Source organism: Eublepharis macularius, chromosome 1 (assembly GCF_028583425.1).
Source record: "Eublepharis macularius isolate TG4126 chromosome 1, MPM_Emac_v1.0, whole genome shotgun sequence".
NCBI lineage: Eukaryota > Metazoa > Chordata > Lepidosauria > Squamata > Eublepharidae > Eublepharis > Eublepharis macularius.
The window spans coordinates 73,941,964-73,952,551 of record NC_072790.1 but is presented as its reverse complement, the minus strand read 5'-3'; the positions used below and the strand labels follow the sequence as shown (position 1 = coordinate 73,952,551).

The window sequence follows — 10,588 nt, the reverse complement described above, 5'->3', positions numbered from 1 at the left end:
AAAACTTTAACTTTTTGCCATTTTGTTTGCTATCAGAAGCAGCATGCCCTTCCTCTGACTTTTGTAAGTTATCCTCTCTATTGCATACACTTCCAAGGGCTTGGTGATCAAACCCAACGCAAATAGCTCGACCAAATGCTTCTTTAGAACTTGTACAGACCCCAGGTTAGCTTACTCTGAAGCAAATCATTCACCTTTAAGTCTTATATGTATATACTGGGAAGTAACTGAGCTCAACAGGGTTTCTTCCAAATTAAGACTGTGTGGAAGCGTAGGCTTAGAGGAGGAAGGGTAAAAGCATAATTTTGTAATGTCAGCTGAAGTTAACTGCACTTTTGCTAAAGCCAAATAGACAAGTTTTAATTAACTCAATCCCTATTTATTTCTACAAAACAAAACTTTATTTGGATCAGAATCTCTAATTATAGATTGTGGTATCAGGAGTAAAATCCAGGCCTAACAACACCTTAAAGACCAACTAGATTTGTAGTGGTGTCATTCATGAAGGAAATATAAACAGAAATACGGAGATCTGAGAACGATGAAAAGACAAAGAGCTCTTTTTATTTTACTATTTTGTATTGTACTGAGATTTTAAAATGTACATTCAAATAATCCAAATGTCTTACGTCTGAAAGTTTATAGCTATCATGGCTTAGGGAGAGAACTACAATGTGTACTTTAAAAAGCAAAATGGAATCTTTTTTTACAAAACGTTTTTGATAAATAGGCTGCTTCCTAAGTAAGAGAAGGGCGATTGGCGCGGCATAGAGAGGAATGGAAAATTTTGCATGGTGTAGTGCTGGAAGATGAAATGCATGCATGAATGGATGGAACGCGCAGGGTGAACGTCGCTGGGGGGAGGGTGTTGTTAAGGGAATGTATGACATAAAGTCATGGTGGCTCGGGGTATGTTTAAAAGGAAGGAAGTGAATAGCGAGGCGGGTGTGTGTGATGTCCTTTATTTGCTAAGGCGGCAGCGCAGGATATGAACTACGCTCCCAGTTCTTCTCTTTTAGAAGGAGCGCCTGAAGCTGAATTTTGTGGCAGAAGTAAAGGGAATTGTGTCTGTGTTTAGAAACAGCCGCACGAAAAAGCAGAACGTTGATAAAAAAGGTTTCTAGCCAAGCCGCTCTCCACTGGGGGAGGGGCAGCAACCACCGAAGCCTGGACCGCTCGGCTCACCCCCCTCTACGTGCATTGCAGACGGAAGGGTCTGTCTCCAAATTCTGGATATTTACCAAGAACGGGTGTGAGTATAGAGAACGAGGAGCTTGTAGCGCCAATTAATTCTATGGCATGGGAAGGAACTTACGTTTCTGTGAAGGAAAAGTTATTTTTCCTCTTACCCCGGGCAGTGCTCTTCGGGAGGGCGGGGGAGGCGAGCCAGGAGCGGCGAATAGAATGCCGGGAACAATGACGTATCCCAAGACCGCCGCCCTCGCGCTCAAGCTATATAAGGAACGCTGCTCACGGCTCCGGTCTTTTTCGCAACGGGTTTGCCGCCGCTTCAGAGGTGAGAGGCACGCGGGGGTCTGGCGCGCGAAGGCTAGGCCGGAGTTGGGCCTAGCGATGGAAGCGGGTGGGGGTGAAGAGGCCCGTGTAGGCCTGATTGGGCGGGCGGAACGGCGAGCTTCATTCCCGTTTCTTACGAAGAGGCACGAGGACAACGGTAGTTCGGAGGGCGTTAAGAGGTTAGGGGCGTGGGCAGTGAGTGGATGCACGCGCCTGCCTACGTGGGGGTTTGCTGAGTTTTATCGCTCCTCCTGCATGAGGGGTGGCTGTTGCTGTGGCTGTTCGGGGGGGGGGGGCTTCGTCTTCTATTCTCGTTATCCCCAAAGGGATTGTGTCGCTGGGAGGGGAGAAAGAGGTCGGGCAGGCGAGTAACGGCCGGCGCCGTGTTTTTTCGGGGCGACACACGCGGCTGTTTCGGCGGTGGGAGGGTGAGGCGGCTGTGCTCGTGGCAGGTGGTCTGGCGTTCACGCGTTCTCCTCGCGCTCATGATCTCCCCCGCTTCTTTGTCAGACCCCGAGTCTTCCCTCCTTTTCCCGTTTCTTTTTCACTGAATTCATTCACAGCTAATTTCTCAGGTTTTTTTCTCCCTTCTCCCCACTTTTCGCTTCGCGCTGTTACAAAAAAATGGCCGCTCTCCGCCGCTGTGGCTGCTGCCGTCACAAAATGGAGGGCGCGGGCGAGCCAACGAGCGCCTCTAACTCCCCGCCCCCCGGCAGCGCGTGCTCGCTCGCTCCCTCGCTCGCGCTCTGCCCGACTTGGGACACAAAAGGAGCCGCAGCCGCCCCTCTCGGCTTCAGCTCTGGCCTGCAATGGCTGCACGGTGACGACGAAGGGAGCCTAAAGGGCGTCCGTGAGGTGAAAGTCTCTTTTGGCTCCTTTTTTCCTCAGTCGCCTTCTCGCCTGGTGGTGGGTGGAGCTGCTGTACTCGAGGCAGGCGTCGGCCTAGTTCCGGCGTGGCTGGCCAGCCCATGCCTTTCAGTAAAACCAACAAATAGGAGGCATGCGAAGTGAACCTGCTTGTCTCATTTAAGATTTTCTACTCTTTTTTTTACTCATATCTGGATTTTTGTCTTTAGAGGATCCTGTTTATTTTTATTGTACATTATTGTAAGTCTGTCTTTTGAATAAAAGTTTTTCTTCTTTTCCAAGGTGTTTTACCTGAAGTGTGAGAGAACCATCCACTAAACATCTAAAATGGGAAAGGAAAAGACCCACATCAACATTGTTGTCATTGGACATGTTGATTCTGGCAAGTCAACCACCACTGGTCATCTGATTTACAAATGTGGTGGCATTGATAAGAGGACCATTGAGAAGTTTGAGAAGGAAGCTGCTGAGGTGGGTTCATTTCTTTGAAATAAGTTGTGGCTAATTTCTATAAAAGAGTATTTCTGTTCAAAGAAAGCAAAGGGGATTTACAATGACTTCCAATATCCTAAAACATAATTTTTTTTACTTAAGTGAAATTATATCATAAGGCTATATACGTTGTGATCTGAATAGTTTGGATTGGAATCTGTTGAAAGACTGTTCTCTGTGTTACTATTTTTAATTTACATTCTAATGGGACATCTGTTAGCAGAATTGCCACTTTAACAAAAAGCATATGAAGATTGGGGAATGCCTGGCAGAACAGATGAGGCAACTTGAACATACTGAGCATGATTAGTAGTTGTACTATTAGGAAGTAATGGATTGACTTGTCACTGGATTGGGCCTGTGAAACCAGTTTGGAATCTTTCACCTTATGTGCCAAGTGCATTTTAACCAACTATAAATTGTATTAAATTTCACAACATAGATGCATGCTATATTTAGAGAAGGTTGCTGTTTGTTGGCTTGTATGCTTCCTTGTGTATCTTGTGCATGTTGAATTAATGCCATTATTTTTTATGATTAGATGGGCAAGGGCTCCTTCAAGTATGCCTGGGTTTTGGACAAGCTGAAGGCAGAACGTGAGCGTGGTATCACTATTGATATTTCACTGTGGAAATTTGAAACCAGCAAGTACTATGTCACCATCATTGATGCCCCTGGACACAGAGACTTCATCAAAAACATGATTACTGGTACCTCCCAAGTAAGTACACAAAATTTAAGAACAAGCTTTAAGACCCTTTAGGATATGGTATTGTGTTACTGATTTAATTTATTCTTCATTAATGATTCATTTTAATTGGTTTTTTTATAGGCTGACTGTGCTGTCTTGATCGTTGCTGCTGGTGTTGGTGAATTTGAAGCTGGTATCTCTAAGAATGGGCAGACCCGTGAGCATGCTCTTCTGGCCTACACTCTGGGTGTAAAACAACTTATTGTTGGTGTTAACAAAATGGATTCTACTGAGCCACCTTACAGCCAGAAGAGATATGAGGAAATTGTCAAAGAAGTTAGCACCTACATTAAAAAAATTGGTTACAACCCAGATACCGTGGCTTTTGTACCAATTTCCGGATGGAATGGAGATAACATGTTGGAGCCCAGTTCAAATGTAAGTTACATTTCTTGTCTTGTATGAATGAGGGCATACAATTTAGTCAGTTTAGTCATAACTAACAAGTATGATTACAGTGTTATGCTGTTAGTCTCGAAGCAGTGAGGGCAGGAGCAATTCATATCTTGATAAGTAAAGCTGTCTTGGTTTGAATATCAGACTAAGCTTCTAGTGATGTACAAAGTTTTAGTATCTTTTATTTACGCATCAGAAAATACAAAAATAGCCTGTATACATCTTGTGGAAAATACTGTATTTTGTGTTTCTTTGCAGATGCCTTGGTTTAAAGGATGGAAAGTGACCCGCAAAGATGGCAATGCTAGTGGTACTACCCTGCTGGAAGCTCTGGATTCCATCTTGCCACCAACTCGTCCAACTGATAAGCCTCTGCGTCTTCCTCTTCAGGATGTCTACAAAATTGGTGGTATGTATTATGAGAAGCTTAGATTAAGGCCAGGTACCTGTAAAGATAACTTTCTAAAGCTGCAAAACTAATACTAACCCTTACTAGTTTCCAAATACAAATTGGAAGGAGAACGGTTATCTTAAGCAGTACATGACTGTTTTCACTTAAAAATCTTCCATCCCGCTGTCAACAACTGTTGACTCTTGCTCATAATTTCTGCCTGTTTGTTGGAAAACAAAATTAGCTATTTGATTAAAATTGCTTTTTTCTTTCAGGGATTGGTACTGTTCCAGTTGGTCGTGTGGAAACTGGCATTCTAAAACCAGGCATGGTGGTAACATTTGCTCCTGTTAATGTTACAACTGAAGTAAAATCTGTTGAGATGCATCATGAGGCTCTAAGTGAAGCTTTGCCTGGAGACAATGTTGGCTTCAATGTGAAGAACGTATCTGTTAAAGATGTTCGTCGAGGAAATGTTGCTGGTGACAGTAAAAATGATCCCCCAATGGAAGCTGCAGGGTTTACAGCACAGGTACTTGGCAGAAATTCTAAATTTTAACAGTTTGAGTAAACTTTGATAGAGGTACACTGGAGCAAAATAATGAACTATTTAAACCATTTCATAGGTTATTATTCTGAACCACCCTGGCCAAATTAGTGCTGGCTATGCCCCTGTGCTGGATTGCCATACTGCTCACATTGCCTGCAAATTTGCTGAACTGAAGGAAAAGATTGATCGTCGTTCTGGTAAGAAACTGGAAGATGGCCCCAAATTCCTCAAGTCTGGAGATGCTGCCATTGTTGATATGATCCCAGGCAAGCCCATGTGTGTCGAGAGTTTCTCTGACTATCCTCCACTGGGTAAGTGCTATTCTTCATGTTTAATCGCAGAGTTGCCTTTTTTCTTCGGGTTATTTGAATTAGTTATTTTGGGCTAGCTTTTGTTACAGTTGCTTCTACTGACTAGCCAGCTATTTATAGTAATTGCTATTTTTGAGAGCTTTATAGCTAGCCACAAACTTCCCTTGCTTGAGTGGAAGCCTGAGTAGCAACCTGCAATAGAGAAGTATTTTGCTATAAATGGAGCAATTAAAGCTGTTCCATGTTGGGATGCTATTGCAGAAGAGGGGGAATGAAATGGTTCAGTTTTTCTATGTTGTGACTACGTTTACTGCTGAACAAAAGTTAAGGTGGGTGAGCAGCTAGGAGATGAGTTGCAGTTGTTTCTTTGAAAGCTTACTTACAACTATTTTATATCCAGGTCGTTTCGCTGTTCGTGACATGAGACAGACGGTTGCTGTTGGTGTCATCAAGGCAGTGGATAAGAAAGCAGGCGGTGCTGGCAAGGTCACAAAGTCTGCCCAGAAGGCTCAGAAGGCTAAATGAAAATTCTGTACATCTGCCACCTCAGTCTTAATCAGTGGTGGAAACATGGTCTCAGAACTGTTTGTCTCAATTGGCCATTTAAGTTTAATAGTAAAAGACTGGTTAATGATTACAATGCATCGTAAAAGCTTCAGAAGGAAAGGAATGTTTGTGGACCATTTGTTTCGTGGCAGTTTAAGTTATTAGTTTTTAAAATCAGTAACCTTTTTTAAAATGGAAACAACTTGACCAAAACCTGTCACAAATTTTGAGACCATTAAAACAAAGTTTAATGCAAAGTCTCTGTGTTCTTTGGGGTTAATAAAAAGTGTAACTAACTTGGACTTCTTGCATTTAAACTGAGGGAAAAGGTTAAAAAAAGTTTGACAGTTCATTACAATATTTCTAAAGGTATTGCAACACAAAGTGCTTAGGTGGCAAAATGATTTTACAACCTGTGCCAACATTCAGAACGGAACTGTTATCCAGAAGTTCTACCATCCTATGCTACGCAGTAATAGGTGAGCCTAAGCCCATTAAAATAGAATTGCAGCCTTCATAGCTTTAAATTTTGCGTTTAAGGAAGCAAAGCACAGAATTATTTGCTTATTCCTTATAATTCAGCTATTACTGTGTGGTGTAGTTATGACTTGACGTTCAGTGATCACTTTATTGTGAGTGTTGCTGGTTTGATAGTATTCTGTTTTATTACTCCATACGAGGATTAGAAATCTTGCTTTGATTCAGTATTTCTCAAGCTAGTAATACAAAATGCAATGCTATGCATTAATTTTGTTCAGAAAACTTTGATTTCTTATTCAAGCGTGTTGCTGCTAACTTCTTAAGGCTCTGAATAGTTGGGCTATACTTCATTGAGGTTTGATTTTGTTCCTAGATTAGTTTCTTAAAATCATGATATATGAATTTTCAAATAGGACAAGTTAGCAAGTTTATTTGAGAGGAGTGCTTATCCCTACCAATACGATGTACCCAGCAAAATGAGGCCTATATGTGCTGTCAGAAAAGGCCTTATATGGTCAAATGATAGGCATTCCCTTGAAGCAAATCCTTGCCAACAGTACTATTAGAAGAAGACTTTGCTATGGGACATCTTGGTTACTGAAGATTTTAAATTGCTTGCATTGGCTATGCTCTGGACATAGGGAAAATAGCAATTTGTAGCTTTTCTGTGTTCACAGCGTTAATGGGTCATGCTTTGTGAATACACACGTACTATAATTTGGTTTCTGTGAGTCTTTAAATAGAGGACATGACAATGTTTTTTCTATAATGAAAGGCTATTTAAACTTTGTTTTAATCACAGATAACAATTCTGTGTTTGGTAACTGATACTAGTACTTAAAAGGAACAATCCAGCAAATAGAGGGCTGCTAAGTTCAGTAAGAGTTGAGCATATGGTTGACTCTTGTGTAGGGAACATGGGACTTAAATGTACTCCACTTCATCGCATGCTTAGAACATAAAACCCATCAGCCAATCTTCTGACACTCGAGAATAGTGTTACTGAAATACAAAAACCACAACTTGAATTAATAGGGATGTTCCAGTACCTCAAAGGCACATTGCTGGACAAATTAGAAAAAATTGGGTGCTGTAACCATTTTTCTACACTGTTATGGTCTTACTGGGTCTTGTCATTTCTAAAGCAAAATCTTGGCAATTAAGCAGAGATTGAAAAAGGTGCATAAAATGCTTTTTTGACACTTGTTTTGACTACATAAAGAATTTGAGTGTTAACTGTTGCCTTTATCAGCATTCTGCTTGTGTGAAAAGACAAAATGTAAAGCTGTGCTGAAATGGCATGAAAAACGAGTTTAATGAGTTGAGTTTAATGAGACCAGGTTATAAAGTAGTCTTGAAAAGTGTTAGTGCTAAAGGGTGGAAAACTTAAGGGTAAAGTTGATCTCAAAGTTTATAGTACATCAATTACACTTTCAGTGTGGGAGTGAGAACAATTTAAACCTTAACTTGAGTTTGTATATGTATTATGTATTGGAGCAAACGGTGGTTTGACTTGACCTGTGCTAAATAATACCTTTGGTTATTAAACCCAAATTACTTTTAAACTGACATTTGGATACTTGTCTGGCAATTCCCTTTCTTAGTTTAGTTTTGCTTTCCAGTGAGTATGTGATTGGGTTAATGGAAAATGCTGAAATTTGTAAGTAAACACATTTGGAGTTTAGTTTCTTCAATAAATTTTAAGTCTAGAACTACTTGACCTCTGCTGTGGCTGTTTATTTTCCAGGTAGGATAGATGATCTGGTTAGAGCAGTATTGTGTGTGTACGCATAGTTGAACCCTGACCTTTAAAAGAGCTCTTTTCTGACACTGAGGCTTAATGCACACAGACTGCAATTGAGCTGCTAAAACTCTTCTGGTCTGTTAAATTCTTCATAAAGTTGGAAGAGAAGTGTTATTTGGAAGAGCATGCCACTGCAATCTTGAAATTATATCTTTTAAGAATTGGGTTTAGTTTTGCAAGCAAGTTTATTTGGCACATGAAGTTTTCAGACAGGTCCTTTCATTTACAGGTAGTGAAACATGGAAAGTGGGTATACTAACACTTTCAGGGGTTGCTTGGCAGATAAAAGAGAGGGAACCACCTGATGGGGATGAGAAGGAAAGATTTAAGATGTGGAGGGGCCAGCTACTTTAGGGTTGCAGAAATGTCTACATACTAAAGAAACTTGGGCATATCCAGCATTTAGAGGTGGGTCAATTCACATGAGAGGCTGAGAAAGGGCTTGGCATTGAACTGAAATTGCCAACCAATGCAGCATTCTCGTATGTGCCAAATGAGGCATTTTGTACTAGATGTTGTTTTCAAGAGCAGCTGTATATGGAGTGTTACAATAGATTAGCCCAAACATTATGCGGGTTAACAGCAATATTTTCAGGATCCAAGAAGGGGGAGACAACCTTCACCTGTTAAGATTGAGGGATAGCAAAACCACCTATTTCTCCAGTAAAAGTAGGGTCTAAATCCATATTTGTGCTTTGCCTCACCAAAATTGGGCAGCATAATTCTGTAAGGCCTTGGTTGTTTGATTCCGCATCACCTTGAAGGACAAAGCAACAATCTCGGTGATTCACTAATGCACAGCTGTTGAGCTGGGTGGCGGCAGCAGGGAATGCTTGTGATGTGCTGTTTAGACTTTAAAAACTTGCAGTAAGTTACATACTCTTACTGGAAATTTCCGGTGATACAGTTTGAGTTAAAACAGGGTTTTAGAGTGGTAGATGAAGACTTGTGCCAGAACTGGCATGTTCTGGCACAAGAAGCATCCCTTGATGCAAAAGGCTCTCGAGTTGACATATTCTTTGCTCTGAAGGAATGGGGTTGGTTCCACTTGTAACAGGCTTGTAGGGTCTATGTATTTTTGTCCTGAAACATTTTGTACCAATGTTTTTGTTGATGTTCAAAAAGCTGCAGTTATCTAAATCTTAGGAGGATCCCACAAATCACAAAATACAAGCTACAATGTGGAATTTCAGAGATTGCAATACTAATAAGCCCATTTCTACTTATGTGAGAACTATGAAAGGGAGCTGACATCCCCCACTATTCCAAGGTACACATTTTTTTTTCATGTTGCCTTAACGGCCTTGTAAAGCTGGTCAGTGGAGGCAGCATGACCAGCCCAAGGTCTTCCAGAGGGCTGCCTGACCAAGTGTGTACTAGGACCTATGTTTCACCTATTAGACTAGCACACGATCCATGAGCCAGTATAGTGGTTATTTTCCATGTCATCCACTAAAACCAGCTAGAAAACATTTGATTCTGCTGTATTAAAAACTAGCGATAAAACTGCAATATGAAAATGATTTAGCAAACATACTGCAGAGGGGGCAAGCAAGGGGATGTCTGATAGCTAGAACTTTTTAAAGTTTTAATTTCATAATCGCAGGTGGCAAAACAGGAGTCAGATAATACAGTCTTCTCAAAAGGAATGAGTATGGTCATAAACCCAAGTAGCAATTTTTGCTGTTTTTAAACAAAATTCCACAGGTCAAAAAGCCTGCATAACTTTTAGAAGGGAGGCGGGAATTGTTTCTAGTATTTCAGTACCAGGTCATATAGAGCTGGTCACATTTGTTCAGTTATGCTGGAAAGACCAACACCACCATACCCTCCTGCACTGTGCTTGTTCAGTGCCATCTTGTGGCCATTATACTGTGAGATACAGTTGGTGGAGCATGAATTGCAGTAGGCGTGGTAAATTGATCTCTGGCTTGTGTGTATGGCAACATTAGATCTCAATGGCTTGTGTGTGTGCCAACAAGCAATATTTCACTGCCTGTTAAAATTAGATGATAAAATTTCAAATTCACTTCATTTGTTTAGAGCTACAATTCATTTATATTATAATACTACAAGCAGGACCTGCAGGAGCCATCACTGTTTTATCTTTTGCTTCTCCTAGCTGACCCCCATATCCTAACCTTTTCCTATTTCCTTCCCACCCCCATCTAACTTCTCCTTTTGTCTGCCCTCCACTGTCAGCTTTATTTATTTACATCATTTATGCCTGCCCACCTTTCTCCAGCTTGAAAGGTTTAAGGTTTAAATTTTTAGTAATAAAAAACTGAAAGCGTCACCCTAAAATCAGTGAAAGGTGCATTTTTCCTTACACTGTTTTCATAGTAATCCATGGAAATGTGAGATTTAACCAAGGTCATCCACTTCCATTACATAGCAGAATGGACATTTGAGCCTTGGTTTGCCAACTGTACCAAATTTATGATAGACTCTATTAATTGGCCTTCTTAGTGTAGGCTATGTTAGG

The 10,588-nt window shown here is 41.1% G+C and overlaps 1 protein-coding gene across 1 annotated transcript; it reads left to right on the top strand.

Annotated features, from left to right (window-relative positions):
* Positions 1–1,435: 1,435 nt before the first annotated feature.
* Positions 1,436–8,014, top strand: EEF1A1 (eukaryotic translation elongation factor 1 alpha 1). The gene is made up of 8 exons (XM_054981748.1): positions 1,436–1,516; positions 2,665–2,853; positions 3,416–3,595; positions 3,707–4,003; positions 4,280–4,430; positions 4,688–4,944; positions 5,039–5,273; positions 5,674–8,014. The coding sequence occupies exons 2-8, from the start codon at positions 2,710–2,712 to the stop codon at positions 5,796–5,798; spliced, it is 1,389 nt and encodes a 462-aa protein (XP_054837723.1). The 5' UTR covers positions 1,436–1,516; positions 2,665–2,709; the 3' UTR covers positions 5,799–8,014.
* The last annotated feature ends 2,574 nt before the right edge of the window (positions 8,015–10,588 follow it).